The following is a 22,136-nucleotide window of genomic DNA, read 5'->3' as shown; positions in this document are numbered from 1 at the left end:
TAGTAATGCCCTGACATTCACCCACAGCACCCTAGCACTGTGGCTGTGAATTTGGAATGGGTAATTGCCACTAACATTTTCTACAGATAATGTAAAAACTATGCTGGGGCAGAACTTTCACACTGTAGCTTTAATTCTGTTTCAACATTTTACTCGTGTTCAACATGTGTTGACATGTGTTTGGAAAGTTAATGCAAAAGAATGATTCTTCTTCTTATTATTATTATTATTATGATATAACAACATGGAACAGTACATTGGGCTATGAATTCACTGAAAAGGAATGACAAGTTTTCTTTTGGTAAAACTGCTGCTCTCGAAGCTCTTGGCACCATAAAGATTCCGAAGCCTGTGGGTCAGTGGCATGTGATGTCCTTGACTTTTTAACCATCAAAACTCTCTCTCTCTCTCTCTCTCTCTCTCTCTCTGTCTGCAGTGTGTAACTTCATGTCTCATGAGAAGTGTTTGAAGCATGTCAGAACAGTGTGTTCCTGTATGGCTCCTACTCAAGTTCGGGTAAGTGACATCATTCATGAGTTCAGCAGAACACAAATGAAGATATTTAGAAGGATATCTCGGCTCTGTTGGTCCAAACAATGCAAGTGAATGGTGGCCAAAAAGGCAGCCTAAACTTAATCCTTAAGCCTCCTGTGGTTAAATCTAAATCTTCAGAAGCAATATGAAGTATGGGTAAGAAACGGATTCATATATACGCCTATATTTTTACTATAAATTCTCCTCCCTGCCCAGTAGGTGGCGACATGCATGAAGAATGTGAATTGCCAAAAACAAAAGAAGAAGAATGTGAAAGTGGTGATCTGTTGTAATAAAGGACTTAAATATTTATCTCTTTCACACCCACACCTATCATATCACTTCTGAAGACATGGATTAAACCACTGGAGTTGTATGGACTACTTTTATGCTGCTTTTATGTGCTGTTGGAGCTTCAAAATTTTGGTCACCATTCATTTGTACTGTGAGGACCAGCAGAGCTGAAATATTCTTTTAAAATCTTTCTGCAGAAGAAAGAAAGTCATGCACATCTGGGATGGCATGAGGATGAGTAAATGATAAGAGAATTGTCATTTTTGGGTAAACTATCTCTTTAACTATCTCTGTGGTGTGGTGGTGGCGGCGTAGTGGTCTAAAGCACATAACTGTAATCAGAAGGTCGCTGGTTTGATCCCCACAGCCACCACCATTGTGTCCTTGAGCAAGGCACTTAACTCCAGGTTGCTCCGGGGCGATTGTCCCTGTAATAAGTGCACTGTAAGTTGCTTTGGATAAAAGCATCTGCCAAATGCATAAATGTAAATGTAAATGTTTAAGGTTCGATCACATTTATCTTCAAATTGTGTAATTCTGCAGACGAAATAGTAATTTCTGCATTTCTGTGATTGCTAATTGTCATAAACATACTGCCACAAGGCAAACAATATACTAATGGTCATAACAATAGTGTGAATTTTGTTATTTCTTCTTATCTTTTGATTTTGTAGTTTAAATTTTACCTGGACATGTTTTCGTGAGATTCGCTCATTTATGACACACCGTGTTCTACACATTTAGTCTGACACCTCAATAACACAGCATTATTGAGGCATCACAACACTGGAAGTGTGCTCCAGTGATTCAGGACATTAAATCTTAAAGTCTTTTTCAGTGGGAGCCCAAATAAACTTTTTAAAAGTTGGGAGAGAAAACTTCCTTTATATTTTGTCATTGACATAATAATGTCACTTGATTTGAGCACGACCATTGGTGTCTGATTCCTGAATGAATGACTCTCATGAGTTGATTTTTTTTTTTAAACTACAGCACGATCAGTGTACTGCAATTTAAATGCTGTGCGATTACTGAATGGTTGTTCATACAGTAGGACAAATGTGTGGATAGAGAAAGGCCTACACACAAGTTTTGTTGTGATCGGTGAAATAAACAGATATAAAAATCAACACAATCAAAACAGAAGTAAACTTGAAAGAATAAGTAAAAGATCGATCCAGGGATTTAAAAATCTATATCAGGATTGCTCAAATGATTTAATAGCTAAATCTATATTTTTTACCCAGACCTAGTTGTGGCATATTTCTTAGGCATATTAATAGACAGAAGACTTTGAACAGTTGCTGACACTTAAAAAAACCTACTGTAGTGTTTTTGAAACAGGATGTAGCCTTTAAAACTTCACAAGTCTTGCTGGTTAACAGCTTGAGAAAAAAACATGCAAAATGCTCACTGATTTCAAGGTTTTGTTTTCTGTTATAACATCTGTTTTGAACCCCACTGTTAATGTTATACCTAATCTTTCTGATGTACTATGTGAAAGTTTCTTGAGATTTTTCGGTGACAAAATTACTAATTTAAGATTAACAACGCAGTTAATGCCTTGCGTTGATGATCTGTCAATTTCAATGCAGTCACTACCCTCATGGGATGCCTTTGAACCTATCACACTACACACAGTTATAGAAATAACTGCCAGTCTTAAACCCTCCTTTTGCCCCAATGATATTATTCATCCTCGGTACTTCAAACAAGTAGTAGACTCAGTAGGTCCTGGTCTGGTGTCCTTTTTGAATAAATGTCTGTTTACAGGGTCCATCCCCGACTGCCTCAAAATTGCAGCTGTCACTCCTTTGATCAAGAAGCCTTCACTAGAGGACTTTGCTGATGACACTCAAATCTACTTACCATTTAAACTAAATGATCACATTGCAATACAATCTTTTCTAGCTTGCCTGGAGGAAATAAAAAGTTGGTTAGCAAAAGACAGAAGTGATTATCTTTGGTCCTAAAGACAATTTAAAATTCAGTAATGCTGATTGCGGAAATCTTAATGCTTTCCTCTCTCCTCAAGTACGGAACCTGGGTGTCCAGTTTGATAGCCAGCTGAAATTTGACAAACATATTAGTGCTGTCATAGGTTCTAGATTCTTTCAGCTATGTCTACTCTCTAAAGTTAAACCCTTTTTGTCTGAGAAAACGTTAGAGATAGCATAGCAGTTCATACTTTCATCACTTCTTGTCTGGACTACTGTAATTCTCTTTATTATGGAATTTCCAAATCTCTTATTGCTCATCTCCAATTAGTTAAAAATGCAGCAGCAAAATAAATCTCAAAGGAGGTCGGAAGTATGATCATGTCTCCTCATTTTAAAATCACTTAACTGGCTGCCGGTTCAAGCTAGAATTGATTTTAAAATGATCTTTATTCATCATCAGAAAATCATTATTCAACCAAGCTTCCAGTTACTTGTCAGACTTACTACATCCTTACAACCTACCCAGAAGTCTGAGATCCGGTGATCAATATATCCTCGATGTCCCATGCTCGAGGCTAAAGCATAGAGGATGGAGAGCCTTTTCGGTTGTGGGTCCTGTTTTATGGAATAGTTTGCAGATAGAGAAATAGAATCAGATTGTCACCTTCATTATATGTTTTTACATTTTCTCTTAAAGATCATCTCTTTTCACTGGCTTTTAATTGTTAGTAATGTCCTGGCCTTGAATTGTTGTGTGTTTTTTATAATCTTGTATTGTACAGCACTCTGGTCTACCTTGATGCTGTTTTTAAATGTGCTATATAAATGACTTAAACTTAAAGGTGCACTCAGTCATTTGTTCCACATTAAAAAAAAAAAAATCCTCTTAAAGAAATAAATTGTAATTTTTAAACGTATGTATACAATCATGAGCACTCACATGAGATGAAGGCTGTAGTCATATCAGAAACCTTATAAAAGCTGTTTTATTCTACATGGGGCAGGGGCATCCTCATGGGGGCTGCCATTTTAGAATCACATGACCTGCTGAATACTATTCGCTTAATCTCAGTAACCATCTTGTTATTGGGCACGTTCACTCTTGGATTAAATGAATAATGGCTGATTGTGAATAGTAAAATATCTACAATGGCATCTGTAACTGAAAACTATTGATTTTGTTTGATGCTGCATCCACACCACTAGGTGTCACTGTAAATCCAAGATGACACAAACAAAAAGTTACTGAGTGCTCCTTTAAAAACTGAATTTCCTCGTTGTGTTGATCACATGTGTCGCTTCATCAGAGGTGATTACTTTGGTCATATGGCGCATAGGTGTCACTGACAGCGTACTAACATCACAAAAGCCGCAGAATGTTACCGGAAGGTGCACTGAGCACCGTGCCACAGCAAAACTTAATTTAGACCAAAAGATAATCATTTAATATAATCAGAAACCACCGGTGTGAATGAAAGAGCATAGACTCTACAAGACATTTACCTTTATACAATGCATTCAGAGACTAGCAACTCAGTGTTTTTCATTAAAATGTGTTAATTCACTTTGTTTGGTGGTTTCATTTTCTTAAAGGGTGATGTGTGTAGTTTGGAAAGGAAATGATTGTGTGATTTTTACAAAGGCTGAATTCTTGGCTCGTGTGTGTGTGTGTGTGTGTGTGTGTGTGTGTGTTGTGTGTGTGTGTGTGTGTGGGTGGGTGGGTGGTTGCTTGTAGGAGGGAGTCAGTTTCAGAGCCAACTGCTTCATTAACCTTTACTGAACAACCTCTGTGAACCACATCTGAGGAAACACAAACATGACTGTTACAGCCACGACACTGTTATTATACAGAAAGACTAGAATTCAGAAAAGACATGTTCACATATCACCTCCTGTAGAAGTTAATTTATTGTGAATGAAATATATTGTAGAAATTTGTAATTACAACAATAAATGTTTTTTGCAATGCATTTTACTTCCATTATGGATGTTACATATATTGATTTAAAACAGAATATACAATGGGAAATAATATCACTCACCAAGCACTTTATTAGGAACACTATGAATCCTAATAAAGTGCCCAACGTGGTCTTCTGCTGTTGTAGCCCATCCGCCACAAGGTTTGACTTGTTATCTGACTTACCGTAGCCTTTCTGTCTTGAACCAGTCTGGCCATTCACTTCTGACCTCTCTCATCATCAACAAGGCATTTCCGTCCACAGAACTGCTGCTCAATAGATGTTTTTTTGTTTTTGGCACCATTCTGAGTAAACTCTAGAGACTGTTGTTTGTGAAAATCCCAGGAGATCAGCAGTTACAGAAATACTTAAACCTCATCATTACATTTTAGACGAATATCTCCACTCTGTTGGTCCTCACATTGCAAGTGAATGGTGATCAGAACTTTGAAACCCCAAAACGCACAAAGGCAGCATAAAAGTAATCAATACGATGCCAATGGTTTAATCCATGTCTTCATTAATGATTAAGCCAATTTTGCCATGTCCACTGTTCAGACAGTCATATTGCAGTTTTGTTTGGTGCATCTAGTAGTGCAGAAATGCACTTTAAAGGTGATTAAAAAGAATTTATATTTGATGAATCCTGAACATTAATTTTCAAGAAAGGAAAACCATCCAAATAATAAGTAATAACTCTCTTCCAAAACTATTGACAGACTGTTTCCCAATGGCAAAACCAAGCAACCATTTGTGCCAAAAGCACTCTGATTCGAGTACCTCAAGAGAAACAATTGACAGGAACCAGTCAACTTTAGCATCAGAGATATGGTGGCTAATGGTAGGAAACGAGGTCCCGTCTGATAGGATGCTCTGCAGTTGACTGTATTAAATCTCTCTCTGTGGTGGAGTCAGTTAGGAAGTGCCCTATCTTTGGACAGGACATATTTGACAGTAGCAGGGAGTATTGGGCCGTAGCTCAAGGACACATGCCGTCGGATGTATGAGAGAGATGTGTGTGTAAGATACTGCATGAGTGTTTGAAGCTTGCTAGCCTCCTTAGCATTGCTTATTCTTGTACATTCATTGTTTTATCCTATGTCATTTTATCATGTGCTTTGTTTTCCTCTTTTCTACTGTTTCATCTGTGTGTATTATACTGCGTGCACCCATTTCTCTAGTTTTTTCGTACTTTTTTCCGCTTTACTACATCTCGCGTCTCGACTGCGTGCATTTGTTTTTCTCCACTGTGTTTTACACATATTATTGTATCAATCTCAAACATCTGCTGATTAGGAACCACATCGATCTCAAACCCTCGCCGCTTATGAACAACCATAACAACCACCAACAATTGCGGTAAGTCATGGCATCCACTCATGTTATTGCTTCCTGCATTACATGCCACATGTTTACTATAGCTTCTTCCATCAGCAGGGAGGGATTCACATGTGATAAATGTAAGGAATTAGTCAGGCCTGTTAGGGTTTCCAATCAATTCTCCCCACTTAGTGATGAACCCACTGAGAATCATGTTGAAAGAGCCCTAATAATTTGTGATTCTATTTTAAGGAACGTGGAAATCGAGACTCAAGCCAACATTGTTAAATGCCATTCGGGGGTTCGGGCATCTGACATTAGATCAAATTTACAAGTGCTGGCTAATGCTAAACGAAATTTTCTAAAATTGTTATTCATGTCGGCACTAATGATGTCCAGCTTCGCCAGTCGGAGATCAATAGAGTTAATGTTAAAGAGGTGTGTGAACTTGCAAAAACAATGTCAGACACTAATATGCTCTGGCCCCCTCCCTGCTTGTCATGGTGAGGAGGTTTATTATTAGTTTCACTGTACGGCTGGATGGCTGAGTGGTGTCTGGAGAATAGCATGTGATTTATAGACAAGTGGAAGTGTTTTTGTGGTAGATCTGACCTGCTAAAGAGAGATGGACTCCATCCCTCCAGGGAAGGTGCGGCTCTTCTCTCTAGTAACTTGACAGTATTAATATTGATGGTATTTGACTAACTGTGGCCGAGGTCAGGAAGCAGACAAACTGGTTAATCCGAATGTCTGTTAGCTGCCTTGAGACATTACATAGGTCACATAAACTACAACACATAGAAACTGTATCACGTAGAAATCACGTAGAGAATGTGTCTGTTCCCCAAACTACCAAACACAAAACTCTTACTAAATTATTTAGAAAATGTTTTTCTTTTTTGAAAAATTACGAAAAATGAAAGATTAATATAAATATCATATAAAGGTAGGTCTACTAAACATTAGTTCCCCTTCTGTCGCTCTCTCCATGTTGTGTCAGAGAAGCGACACTAGGGGTCTCTCTTGAGCGCCGATATTCACCTCTGGACTATGAAAAAAGGCCAATGAGAGTTGGCAACCAGTATTTGCATGTCCGCCCCGGACATATGGGTATTTAAGCGCGCAAATACGGGAGTTCATTCAGAAAATTTCTTCGAGCCGATGGTCGTGTCTGCAACTGCTGCGTGTACACACCGAGTTCCTGTTATCCCTCTGCTGCATGCTGTTGGATTCTACAGCGCACAACAGCGGCTTTCTCCTGTTTGCACAGCTGTGCATTCCTGCCCCTGGGCGCATCGACAGTGCAGATTTAAAAACTCTCATGAGTTTTTTCCCTAAAAGAGTGATTTTATTTAAGAGTAATTTCCTCTAAAAGAGCAAAACACAGCGGCGTTGAACGTCCTTTTAAGGACGCGTCTTTATAAAGATGCCCTTCCGCCCCTGTGTTGTTTTTGGATGCGGTAGAGTGCTCTCCGCTTCCGACGGCCACAGGCGCTGTCTCGTGTGTCTGGGTAGCGATCACACCGAGGCTGCGTTTGTGGATGGTTCATGTTCTCACTGCGAGAACATGACCATGACAACGTTGCGGTCGCGGCTTGCTTACAACCGTGAGCAAGCCACTCCAGCGGCCCCCTGTGTCGCTCCTTCTTCCCACGGGATTGAGGACACAACGTCTCGTTCCCTCCATCAGGGAACGGAGGTTACATACGTAACCTAGACGATTTCTTTCTACCAAAGCACTAATTATAAATTAGATTATTACAGATCATAATTAGGATGTGCTCTGTTTAACTGAAACCTGGCTTAAACTAAATTAATATATTAGTTTAAATGAATCTACTCCCCCAGGTTATTGTTATAAACATGAGCCTCATCTGAAGTGTCGAGGAGGAGGTGTTGCTACAATTTACAGTTAAGTTTTTGGTGTTACTCAGAGGACAGGATACAGTGAGGGGAAAAAGTATTTGATTCCCTGCTGATATTGTACGTTTGCCCATTGACAAACAAATTATCTGTCTATAATTTTAATGGTATGTTAATTTGAACAGTGAGAGACAGAATAACAACAACAAAGATCCGGAAAAACGCATGTCAAAAACTTTATAAATTGAATTGTATTTTAATAAGGGAAATAAGTAATCACAGAGGTCAGACATTACTTGTAGTTGGCCACCAGGTTTGCACACATCTCAGGAGGGATTTTGTCCCACTCCTCTTTGCAGATCTTCTCCAAGTCATTAAGGTTTCGAGGCTGAAGTTTGGCAACTCGAACCTTCAGCTCCCTCCACAGATTTTCTATGGGATTAAGGTCTGGAGACTGGCTAGGCCACTCCAGGACCTTAATGTGCTTCTTCTTAAGCCACTCCTTAGTTGCCTTGGCTGTGTGTTTTGGGTCATTGCCATGCTGGAATACCCATCCACGACCCATTTTCAATGCCCTGGCTGCGGGAAGGAGTTTCTCACCCATGAATTGACGGTACATGGCCCCGTCCATCGTCCCTTTGATGCGGTGAAGTTGTCCTGTCCCCTTAGCAGAAAAACACCCCCAAAGCATAATGTTTCCACCTCCATGTTTGACGGTGGGGATGGTGTTCTTGGGGTCATAGGCAGCATTCCTCCTCCAAACACGGCGAGTTGAGTTGATGCCAGAGAGCTTGATTTTGGCCTCATCTGACCACAACACTTTCACCCATTTCTCCTCTGAATCATTCAGATGTTCATTGGCTTCAGCTTCAGACGGGCCTGTACATGTGCTTTCTTGAGCAGGGGGACCTTGCGGGCACTGCAGGATTTCAGTCCTTCACGGCGTAGAGTGTTACCAATTGTTTTCTTGGTGACTATGGTCCCAGTTGCCTTGAGATCATTGACAAGATCCTCCCGTGTAGTTTTGGGCTGATTCCTCATTCTGGTTTCTTTGGTGAATTTAAGTAGTTAATTATATAGAGCTTTAATTGTTGGTGACATCAACATTCACATAGATAATGAAAATGACACATTGGGATTAGCATTTATCAATATTCTCAACTCTCTTGGAGTCAGACAAAATGTGACAGGGTCAACTCATCGCCACGATACGCTAGATTTAATTCTGTCATTTGGAGTTGATCATTACCTGGTCTCTTATCTGTTGTGATCAGCTAATGTTACTCAATCTACACCACACTATCGTTCAGGTAGAACTATTCTTTCAACCACTAAAGATAGCTTTACTAATTATCTTCCAGAATTGTCTCATACTCAGTAAGCCAAAAAGCCTAGAAAACTTTTTTAAAATTACAAAAAATATAAATACAGTCTTCTCTAGCACACTTGAATCTCTTCACCCCCCTTCGATAAAAGAAAATTACAGAAATAAGCCTTGCACCATGGTACAATGATCACACTCATGCTCCCTATTATTTAGTGTATGCAACCTCCCCATACATACTTGTCCCTAAAGTTTAGATATTTTTTGAGCATTGGCCATATTTTCTCTTGCGTCATTTCTCAGTGTTACAGAAATGAATGCGGTCCAGGTTTATGTACAGCTGTTCCATGTCTGTGAACTCGCAGACATCAGTGAGTTCCATTTCTGGCACCCTTACAAGCGCCTAAATACCATAATTTGCCTGAGCAAATGTAAAGCTATTTTTATTTCTTTTCCCAAGTCATATATCCAAATCTTGTGTAAAGCACCTAATCTCCATCGTACACTGTGCTGTGATGAGATGAGGCTGTCATGAGAATTTCTGTCCTTAAATGTCAGTTAGATTTTTTTTTTCGCTCATGCTGACAACTCTGCCTAGCAGCACTGAAACTGAGCTGTCCCTTGTCTTTTTACAGCCCTCTTGTGTAACATGAAGACAAGATTATCAGCTTTCTTTAAGAATGCTTAAAGATCCCATGAAAACAAAATTGGAGTTGTGTGGCTTGTTATCCATGACTTTTAATGTTGGGGCCATCCAACAAAGTCTCATGACAACTTGTAATAATTTGAATGAGATATTGTATGACTTGACTCATATGAAAAGGTATGATTTTAAGACTAACCAATTAACAAACAATTTATATCGATACAATACAGGTATGAAATTTGAGCAGGCCTCCTATCCTTTATTTTAAGAAAGGAAATGTCTGGGAATACATTTGGTTTCTTAATCTATAATAATGCAATACAATTAATTGATATGTCAATATACATGTCCCTTGTATCGTTTCAAACACAAAGTTTTCTTTCTTCCTTGGTACATTAAGTTATTTTCCTATTAAAACCATGGCTTGGTTTGGGTAAGGGGTTACCTTTTTTTTTTCTTTTTTAAACCATGGATCTGGTTTGGGGTTAAACCTAGGAAAATTCATTTGAACACTTGTTAAAAAGCCTTGATTAAAATCTTGGTTAGGTTTAGGGTTTGGATAAAGGGTTACACTTTGTCTATTTGTTCATTTATTTTTCTGTACATGAATGAAAGTCATACGTTTTTTGTACAAGCTAACTTACAATATCGCCATCTCGTACTATTATTACGACTTGGGTTAGGCTTCTGTATGCTAGTGTACTTCTTAAAGATGACAAAATTGACTTTTAGCAGATATATACACTTACAAATTTACTGTCATTCTCTTCCTGTAAAACAAACCAACAGATTTTTTTCTCCCCCTGCAACTGTCACGATTCATGAATTCGCTGTTTCCTTCATGTCCCGTTTATTGTTGTTCTGTGTTGTGAGCGTGTGTCAGTGGGCGTTACCGCTCGTTCCATTGATCAGCGTGCCAGCTGATCTCATTCCCCGCACCAGCTGCTGCCTATTCACTCTCATGCATATATACTCATCACTATTTCCTCTCTTTGTCAGATCGTTGGTTTGGTGCCCTCAGTGTTGTCCTTCGTATGCCTGTCCAATTGCTATTCTGGTTCGTGTTCCTGTTCGGTGTCTTCGTGTTCGTCTCGTCTGGATATTCACCTGCACAGGATTAACTCCTTCACTCTTCACCAGCCCCCCCCGTGTTTCTGAACTATTTTGTGTTGTTCTCACCGCTCATTAAAAGGAATCACTTGCATTCTTGCTTCCGCCTTTTGATTGTCACAGCAACCAATTAGCAAATCATGGCCTATTGGATATTTTAAAAAGGGACGAGTCATTTAGTATGTCTCACCCAAACTTCCTGTTTCATAAGGAAATTTGTCAACACAGGACAATTCATGGGGGTCAGAAAGCATTTTCATGGGGTCTTTAAGGGCACTTTGATGGAAAGGTCTGAAATCAAGCAGCAATATAGTGAACTGCATTTCTGAAATTATTAGAAATTGCCTGTCTAAAATTATCATTGGTCATGCGCCACCCCAGCAACTGCCATTGAGATGAATGGGAATGCTTAAGGCCCATGCTCACTTCCTGCTAAATTAAAGAACAAAAAAGAAAACTCAGTTGTTTGAAATGCTGCTTCACTCATGTGCCGTCTGCAGCCTAAAGCATTCACACATCTGCCCAAAGTAAAATATGCATATCATCATTCTTCTGTGTGTATTCTACCCATTAACACTTTTTATAGACCAATATTTGCTTACCTTTCACCAGGTATTATAGACTTTGGTAAGAACATAAACCTCCAACAGCTAATTCACCAACACTCCAAAGTTTTTGTAGAGAGAAAATCAGTTACCAACCTGCACATCAAGCTCTCAGGAACCTGGAAATATTTATCTAGAGGAGTCACTGTGCCGCTCATCAGTGTGAAAGAACTATAGAAACATGTATGCAAAAGGCCGATTTCTCTCATGTCACATGTCAATCTGATCTATGATTCACAAGGTGTTCCCATGAAATCAGTCGTTGCAGATTTGCACATGCACCATGACAGCCTGGCTGGGATTTGTCACTGTATTTCTTTACGGGATACATCGGAGCATTTTGCTCTGGATGTTGAAGGCTAAGGCCAGGGTCACATCACACTGATCCATTCCTGCTGAGAATACGGTCGCTTACATTTACATTTATGCATTTTATCCAAAGCGACTTACAGAGCCCTTATTACAGGGACAATCCCCCCGGAGCAACCTGGAGTTAAGTGCCTTGCTCAAGGACACAATGGTGGTGGCTGTGGGGTTCGAACCAGTGTCCTTCTGATTACCAGATTACCAGTTCTGTGCTTAGACCACTACACCACCACCACTCCATACTTGCTTACTTGTAATTATGTTGGAAGTAATTGGAAACACTGGCAGAACTTGCCTTTTCTGTACAGATGTGGGTGCAGTTGGGAAAGTCTGGGTTAAGCACAAGCCCCAGATACTGGATAACGCTTATACCTTGTCAATAACTCTGGAAAGGAAATAGATGGGGAAGGCCTATTTTTCAATAAATTATATCATTAAATATTTCATGGATCCCATTAAAGATCTGCTATTGTGTGGAAGGAAAGGAGAACCACTCTCAGGCTATTCAGCCTTTTATTGAGTGTGGAAGAATGCATATGTGAGGTTAAACAGGTTAAATGCATTTAAATATAAGGCTAAAGTGTACTCTCCCACTTAAAACAAAAAAAAGGAATGATCAGGTTTCAGTGTTGTATTTTGTTACACTACACTCTGAATGTAATTAACACTTATTTAGAGATATTCCATCTGACAAAATAAAAACTGAAGTAACACAAATGATCCTGTTCAAAACTTTACTTCCTCTTGGTTCTTAATATGGGTGTTGTTTCTTCGATGATCAAAGACCGTTTGTATCTTTTGTGATTTGTGCATGAGTGGGATACATACTGTATGTACATGTCTGTAATGCATATTCTGAAGGGCAGTACTTGTATTTCTCATATTTGAATACATTCTTAAAGGTGCGTGCAAACTTATGAGACAAAAGGGTAATGCAACCCTATATATTAGTTATAACTGAACTTAACGCAAGTACCAAATGCAGACGTGAATGGTTGGTAAACAACATCTAGTGTGCTATCCCATTGAACATATTTAAGGTGTGCACTTGCATTGCTTCAGCGGTAAAATGCTTCTGTATAGGGATGGGAATTCTAACGAATTGAATAGGGGTGGATAAAATATTGATTTTCTGATACATTGTGATCTTCGTTTGAATGACCTCGATATCGATTCTTAAATCCCAAGATCGATCTATTACTCTATGTGCAACCCCCTACTACAATGAAAGGAAATCCATTGCATTTGCAACCAAATTCCATGCTGGTCGACTTATTTGTATAAATTTGGCGACTGATTGGTAAATGTTAATATTTCACTAACCAGTGATTGAGCAGTGTAGTAGCAATGTGTTCAGTTGCCATTGAATGATGTCTCTTTGAATACCCTTTCTGTTCTTTAGAGTCAGTTGTTGATCAAAAACAAGAAAAAATAAACATTTAATTCTAATCATGCATAACAAAGATTAGATAAAGCCATTAGAGTCCTCTCTCATTAATATGTGCTCATCTATAGACACTCTTAAAGAGACAGTAACTGTTTTAGCTCCTGTTCAAAAAACTATATAAATACTTGCAAATAGTACAATATAATGCAATTAAACAATGTAACAAAAAATTATGAATGAAATATAAAACCTTATTGATTGAAGACATGGATTTGTTTATTTTTAAAAAGCTAAAATGTGACAAATGATGAAAAACGAATAAAATAATATAATTATTATATTAATATAATTAGTAAAAATAATATTTCTTAATGTAATTAGTTAGAAGGTCCCCTGTATAATTAATATATTTAGCTGGGAAATAATTTATTTCATATGTTCATATGCAAAAAAGGACATTGTAACTGTAACATACCCATTTGAATTAATATTGAATCAATTGAAATTGGAATCAGAATCGAATTGAATCTAATGAATTGAGAGCTTGTGAATCAGAATCGAGTCAGGAAATCTGTATCAATACCCCAATACCCTAGCAAAACTGGATCTTTTACTATACATTGTCATATTAACCACCATCCAGTACCCAATCTGAATTCTTGGTTCATTTCAAGTCGGACATGGCGAAATTAATGACTTGTGGTTCGGTACGTTTGTGACCGGCTGATTAAAAAAAAAAAATCATTCATTCAGTATTCTGAATACTTTGAGACTCATAAGAGTCATTTATGAATCAGACTACACTGGTCACACTGAATGTTACGCACTGCAAAAATTGAGTGGCCACTATGTCACACATGAAGCTCTGAACCCTCTAACTAAATATTTGGATCTTAACACATCCCCAAAACACATGAGTTGTGTCCCCTTCTTCTGGTTGGAATCGCTAGCAGGTGGGTGTCTTTAAGACCAAGCCTATACAATAAAGAGGGGGTCCAATAGAATCGATGCAAAATGCCGCCTTAGAGGGGGGTTTATTCAACTTCAAAAAATAGAACAGAGCAGGTGGCGCAGCTGTAAATACCTAAAGAACTGAGATCTGTGAATCCTAAAATGTTGAACCATATTTTCAAAAGATCTCAACACTCCAATCTCATATAGGTCACCGAGCGTATAAACCTCCCTCACAATCCATTCAGACCAGCAGAAAGGGAACTTATTAATAGGTAATTTTGGGTTCAGTCATATGCTTGAGGCAACATTTAGATACATGTCCGAATTAAACATTCTGCACACTTTTGTCCATACCGCGTGCAAATGCAAGGTAACAGGGTGTATCTTAACTTCTCCGGTGGGTTTGATTAGAAAGGCTTTGCAATGGCGCAATAGGGGCAAGAACTTCCTGTTCAATTCAAAACCAGGGAGAGGCTCTCTCAGGTGGAAGTTTTTTATTAAGGGGTAAAAATTAACTCATAAATTTGCTGGGAATAAGATGCCCAGATACGAAAAGCCATTGCTGGGCAGTACGCTGTCAGAGACATGGCTTCAGATTTAGACCAATTAACTCTGTATCCTGAGAACATAGAAAAGGAATTAAACCTTCGTCCTTTTTATATATCAAGCTTTCAAAGGTGTTCGAGCATCTATTTGTGGTATGCGATGCAATCTGATGTCTGTATGCATTTGCTTGGAATGTTGTTCACCCAAAAATGAAAACTCGCTCAAAATGTACTCACCCACATTCCATCCCAGATGTGTATGAATTTCTTTCTTTTACTGAACACAAACAAATATTTTTAGAAGCGCTCTGTTGGTCCATACAATGCAAGTCAATGGTGACCAGAACTTTGAAGCTCTGAAAAGGACACAAAGGCAGCATAAAATGATCCTTTAGACTCTAGGATCACCTCTCATATCACTTCTCTAGACATGGATTTAACCACTGGAGTCTTAAGGATTAATTGTATGCTGCCTTTGTGTCCTTTTCGGAGCTTCAAAGTTCTGATCAAGTTTCACTTGCATTGTATGGACTTGCAGAGCTGATATATTCTTTTAAAAATCTTAATTTGTGTTCTGCAGAAGAAAGAAAGTCATACACATTTGGGATGGCATGAGGGTGAGTAAATGATGAGAACATTTTTGTGGGAACTATCCTGATACCCTGGGCACAGTGGGCAGGATGTAGATGGTCAGCCTGTATCTTCTTTACTGTGCTGGGATAGGAGGTCAAAGGGAAGTGACGGAGGCTATTTAAAGCATTTCTGCCCCCAAATACACTCCTCCCCTCCCCCAGACAGGAAGGAAGTGCGGGTATCTCATGTTGCTTTCCCACCATTCACATCACTCAGATGGGAAGTGATGTCAAATCTTGCTAATCACGTTGAGGTACAGAGCACTCAGTGTGCTTTTTGTATCTGAAAAAAAAAAAAAAAAAAAGCCATGTCAGAGTATTTTGGTGACTATCAGCATCAGTTTCAAGTGTTCCAAAGTAAATCTGATTTATATACACGGTATAGAGTGAGGGAGGAATGGATGGATGGATGGAGTCCTACTAAATTTACTGTATCTGTTAAATCAGTCCCATTAAAACAACTTTTATAATAACTGTTGCCTACAGTGTTAGAATGCTTTGGGGTGTTACATCAGTCAAGGTTTGTGATTAATCACTATTCTCCATATTTGTGTCTAGGTTCCTGTAGCACACTGCTTTGGTCCAGCCGGTCAGAAGAAGAGATTCTGCTGTGTGTGTCGGAAGCATCTAGAAGGCAGCTCGGCTCTGCGCTGTGAAGGTGTGTGTTTGTGAAAGGAAGATAGATAGAGGAGGTTTGTGGTTCAGACTGGCATTAATGAACAGTAGTACATCCGAGCGGCTGAGGTTGTGAGGTTTATTTAACCAAAAATAATGTTTGTTTTTTGCCCTAGTAATGATTAAAATCACCTAATTTAAAGGCACCGCTCACATGACATGTACTAACCCGCTTTGGCACAAATGTGTACCAAACAACCTGGTGGAAACAACAAAATCATGAAATAAAACAGCTTAGCTGGAGTGTTTGAGATTTAGAATCAATTCATTTCAAATGGGAAGACATTAGTCAATGATATAGAAGTCTTAAAGGGATAGTAGCACAATTTGTACTGTTTAATTCTAAGGGTCATGTCATGTAATACAAAACAATTGTGCAACAAAAGTGTAAGATTTGACTTTGTATGACAAATTGTTAATGTTCCTCATTTGTTAGTCGCTTTGAATAAAAGCTTCTGCTAAATGACTAAATGTAAATGTAAGATATCGCCACTTTAAATCCTGACACATACTATTGATTTAGTTTTTAACATCTTCTGCCCTCCTTTAATTCAGTAGTGCCTCATTGTTTGTCACCAAACCTTTTCCATTCTCTCGATTTATCTTGTATTTCCTCTCTTTGTATATGCCATTATTGCTCATTTATTTGCACAGGTCTTCCCTGTTCGGAAAGCAGTTGTTGCCATGGAAATGGCAGGATGGCATTTTGCAGCGTGCTGAATTCTAAGAACAGAGCTGAATGAAAAACATCAGACTCCAACTCTCTCTTTCTCTCTCTCTCCCTCTTTCTCTCTTTCAAAAGAGACACATAAGGCTCAGAAAAAAAACAGTCTTTAATTCTCACACCCACTTAAAATCGTGTTACACTAGCATGAATTGAAATGGCTTTTACCTCTGATCAGACCTGCAATGCCTCACAGAGCTGATTATTACTGCTTTATCACATTTCTACTGTTCTATTGAAATATGAGGTGTTATACTGACTGGTTTACTTCAGGTGATGCTAGATTAGTGGTTACATCACTAAGACACTACATATTCTTATAGTAACCTTAGCTATTATGTGTCTTTCAGTGTGTGAGCTGCATGTTCACAGTGATTGTGCCCCATTCAGCGTTAGTGACTGTCGTTTCTGCCACCAAGATGGCGGGCAAGACATTGTGAGTACCTGAATCTGCACCATCCTGTTTCTATAGGTATAAACCTGGATTTGAAAGCTTACAGACCAGAGAATAAAGGCATAACTGTCATTTCAAGGAAAGCCATGTCATATAGTCTTTCATAGCCTGTTAGAAATCTTTTGGCCACATTTTATAGTAGTGTCCTTTGTTACATTGTAATTACATTAGTATTACTAAGTAATATCAATTAACTACAAGTACATATTGTGTGTTTTGTGATGTTGCATGTAATTGCATTATTATTGCTATAGTAAATATTTATTGTAATTAGGAAGATATGTAAAAGACAGCATTTCTTGTCATATGTCACTCCGAGACACCTTTTGCAGGTAGATGAGCAAAATGAATCGTGCATGAAATGCATTTGGAGAGGAGCTCGCGAACTGTATTGAGTCTCGTCGCGTTTTGCGGATGCTATATCACACTCTGGTTGCACATAAAAATAAAAATCGCTTGAAGAAAATGCTCTTAACAGCTAAGATCAATAGTTATTGGGAAATGAGTCCCAGAACTCTATGAATGTTCGTGTGTTGGAGAAGCGCTTTCATTGCACTCAGAGCTCACTGCGCGCACACATCAAATCAGACGCGCATCGGCGGCTTTCGTCTGGTCGTCAAAATATAAATCACGTTTCATCAAACGCACATTTTTGTGTCTTAATTTATTGTAATATAACACTCCAATAAGTCTTACAGGTCACCTTCCACAGGTAGTGGAAGCTGGTACATCAGAAAAATACTCGGCATGAAAAATCCGCATTTGGCGGGTGTTCATTTCAAACCTTGTTAACTAGAAGTAGGCTTTAAAATTCGGGAGAAAGGAAATCAAAACAATGTCATGGACTTCAAGCTTTGCAATCGCACCCACACTTTCTGTTGGAAAAGTATCTCTATAAAGTTTTAAACGTTCATGTGTTGGTGAGAGACCCAGCGAGCCACCTGATTTTTAACAAAGAGCCACATGTGGAAATGTGCAAACTGCCAACCATAAAAATATAAATCATAAAAGTTTAAGAACCACTTCATGGTCAGAATGGCGACCTTTGAATCACGCTGGCGCCAGAGAATTATTGCACCTCGCCAGTAATTGGACAAAATGCTCCATTCGACTTTTCCGAGACCCTCTACTCTTCCCTGTGGAATGGAAGCTTGAACTCTGAGTCACTTTCTTTAGATCTGAATTTCTGTGGTTTGAATTTTAGATATTGAATTTGGTGTTCTGAATTTCTTCTTCATCTTGAAAACTTGAAGCTGTATTTTTTAAAACGGAATATTTACAGCGTAAGAATGCAGAACCAAAAATTTGCTGTTTGAAAATACATATTTATAAAATTGTGCCATAAAAAAAAACAATTAAACTTTGTTAAATATGAATTGTCCAGGATTGGAGTTTAAAAATTTCAAATTCAAACCTATCTAAACTTACATTTGAACAAATCACACTTATAATTCAAATTCAAAATTCTATAATTCAAATTTACACAATTCGAATTCAAATAGTTTTGTCAGAATTCTGGCTCCATACATTCCTCAAGACAAACTCTAAGCCTAAGTTGCCTTTAAAATCAAAGGGAAATTATGAGAATGTACTAATTTGTGAACCCTAAATTCTGATTGTTTGCTCAGTATATTGTTCCAGGACCAACAAGGATGTCCAATTTGGAAAAATCACATCAAGCATTCCCTTAGTAGTTGTGTGTTTTTGGATCTGTATTATATACAGTTTGTCATAACACTACATCTCCTGCTCTGATAGGATACATACCAGCACCACTGGCGGGAGGGCAACATGTCCTCAGGTACCCGCTGTGAGATCTGCCGTCGCGCATGCAGCTCCTCGGACATCCTGGCTGGCTTAAGGTGCGAATGGTGCGGTATTACGGTAAGTGCGTGTGTTTGTGTCTTGTATTTACAGTGCATCCAGCTTTTTGTTGTCCTTAAATTTTTTTCAATTTGTCTCTTGTCAGCTGTATTCATCACTTTTTTCATTTTCACCTTTTTCACTATAAATCTTGACATAAGCAGTCTCCTAGCCCTAGATTCAAAGCTCAGGTCTCCAAGATTTCAAGTTTGATTATACTTCCTGGCACCATCTAGCATTCTGGCATGTTTTAAGCACTATGAAGTGTAATTGAGCTTGAAATCATGATTGGCGTGAAAACAGGAGACTGCTGATGTCGAGATGGATAGCAAAAAAGGAGTTACAGTTTGGTCTGTTCTCCCACAAAACTGATTGGATCGCTGAAGAAGACATAGGTTTATCCATTAAAGTCATATATATTACCTTAATGCTGCCTTTTTGTCCTTTTTGGAGCTTTGGTCACCATTCACCTGCATTGAGTGAACAAACAGACATCATATTTCCATTAAAATATCTTTGTTTGAATTCTGTGGAAGAAAGTCATAGGAGTTTGAGATGACATAAGGGTGAGGAAATGATGAGAGAATTACTGAAGATAGTAATTTTTGGGTGAACTATTTCTGTACAGCAATGCATAGATGGATAGTGAGTATACTACTAATAGTCTAATAGTCTAATTTCCAATTAAAACACTAAGCAGAATAAAATAACTTGTCTTTAGACAAATGTTTTTTTGAAGCACATAATGTGCCTAAGACTTTTGAACAGCACTGAATAAAAATACTGTATAGCTGTGCTCAAAGTTTACACACCCCTTGTAGAATCTTTAAGAGTTTTTCTTTAAAATGAGCCAATTCAAAAATGTGTTTTGTATTTTATCTTGTACTGTACAACAGATATTCAAATACACCCCATTAGAAATTAATAATGAAATACTTTAAAAACTCTTTATTAACTTTTGCCTCTTTAAGCATGAATTATCATTTGTAGCCTTTTGTAATAGTTGATTATGAGTCCCTCAATTGTCCTGAGTGGCAAAGCTGGATCAGCCACTGTGGTTGAGAGATCCAACGAGAGTTGCTCATGCACAAACATCACAAAAGGCTACAGTCATTGACCCCGAAGAAGGACACATGATATTAAGAACCAAGGGCTTGTAAACTTTTTAAAAGGATCATTTTTAAATTTAGATATGATCTGGATTTGTAAAATGTATGTACATATCTGTAATGTCAAACAGCTACATTAATGCAGTCCTAAAAAAGCTACTTTTATGCATCATTAAAAAAAAACATCTTGCAGATGCTGCAAATGAACTGTATATATTATTAAGATGAATTTACCTTGTAGGTTTTCTTCAATTTTCCCACTTTTGGGCAGCTTTGGCAGGGGTTAGTTACCACACCAAGCAAACCCATCTCTTTCAGTACAGTTTTGTAGTGCATATAATTGAATTATTAAAATATTACGAATTAGACATATCAAATGAAACTGAACTACATATTTCTGAGGAAAATTAATCTACAAACTCTCCCATCCAAGCTGGGCTGCGTTCCTGTACTCAGAGAAGAGATGCCCATTGACTATCCTGCTCGTTATGAGACGTGTTACGTCTTCATCCGTTCCTAAAACAATAGAAAATCTTCTGTACATTATTTTCTAAGGTGTATACAGTAGTTACATGTGATAAATAATAAATCATTTGCTGCGTGAAATCTCGACCGTAAAAATTATTATTACTCTCTGTAAGACTCTTATTAATAAAATAGTTACTTACATTTGTAAATGTTGCCACCTCCAGTGTTGCGTCCACTATTTGCCATTTTGTTTTTGCACTGCCGCCGCCTCTGCGTTGGATTATGGGAAATAGGGGTCGAAGAGTGTACATCATATGTACCCTTGAAATCAGATTGCATTGTGGGTAAGAATGAGTGAACAAATGTAGGGTACGAGTCTACGAGATGTAGGGAATGATTTCGGACACCACTAGAAAATGGCCGATACCTGAAATGGTGCACTATTTAGTGGATAGGGGGTGGTTATGGACACAGCTATTGTATTCGGTCAATGTTGAATAAACTGTTGAGTACCCCATTGTCTCATACATCTCATACACTGCCTCATCACCTGTCATTGAAAACATGCTATAAATGAATTGTGCCTGAGAAGAATGCATATACCTGGTTTTCCTAGTTTTTATGAAGGTGGATGGACTCATTATATTCACACAGTGTAAGTGAGGTTACCATATAGTTCTCGGCCTCTCACTTTCCACTTTTCCTGCATAAAGTTTTATTTAGCTCTGGGTGACACAGAGCAGCACTTTACACTCCAGCAGCAGATCCTGAGTTCTCTCTGTCCATTCCAGCGCCCTGTGCAAAGCCCTTAGCTCAAGGTTTTCTACATTATGTAAGCCTTAGTCCCTGAGTTAAAGGTTTTTTGAGGACTGTCCTTCTCTGCAGGGTACATACCTTTTCCAGCCTACTGTAAAACTTTATAAGTACAAACTTAAGATTTTAAAGGATTTTTGAGAACAAAGACTCAAGCTGGGATTGACATTAACACCCGACCACCCGCCAACTGCAGGTAGAAATCAGAAGTGGTGGGTAACTCTTTTTGACGTTTTGACGTTTTCAGGGACTTGCCTGCCAAAACAAATTAAGTTACGTACATCTTGCGTTCAGTTCTTTATAAGCACTAAATGTTCTTCTTGTCTGAAATGCTGGCGCGTCTTTTGCAGGGCGCGCTAAGAGCCAGGATTTCGCACGACCCATCACAGACCCCTTGCGTGAGTGAATCTCTCTGCGCTATCCCAGAGATAGGATTCAACCAGGCTGGACTCAATAAGGCTTCCCTCGATGTTGTGGTGCAGATCACAAAACTTGTGCAACCCATTTGAAATTTTACACAGATTGTTCTACATGACAGCACTATGAAGG

General features: G+C 38.5%; 1 protein-coding gene across 2 annotated transcripts in view; it reads left to right on the top strand.

Annotated features, from left to right (window-relative positions):
- LOC127617124 (diacylglycerol kinase theta-like) overlaps nt 1–22,136 on the top strand; it is a 53,603-nt gene that overhangs the window by 10,044 nt on the left and 21,423 nt on the right. The window contains exons 2-5 of one of the 2 annotated variants that reach the window (XM_052089026.1): nt 437–516; nt 16,040–16,139; nt 17,231–17,316; nt 19,093–19,218. In XM_052089026.1, coding sequence (XP_051944986.1) covers nt 437–516; nt 16,040–16,139; nt 17,231–17,316; nt 19,093–19,218 — 392 coding nt within the window. Of the gene's footprint in view, nt 1–436; nt 517–16,039; nt 16,174–17,230; nt 17,317–19,092; nt 19,219–22,136 lie in introns of those variants that run through there. The other variant, XM_052089028.1, reaches the window with a different exon arrangement.

The sequence above is a fragment of the Xyrauchen texanus genome, chromosome 23 (genome assembly GCF_025860055.1).
Source record: "Xyrauchen texanus isolate HMW12.3.18 chromosome 23, RBS_HiC_50CHRs, whole genome shotgun sequence".
Taxonomy (NCBI): domain Eukaryota; kingdom Metazoa; phylum Chordata; class Actinopteri; order Cypriniformes; family Catostomidae; genus Xyrauchen; species Xyrauchen texanus.
This window is presented reverse-complemented; position numbering and strand designations above follow the sequence as displayed.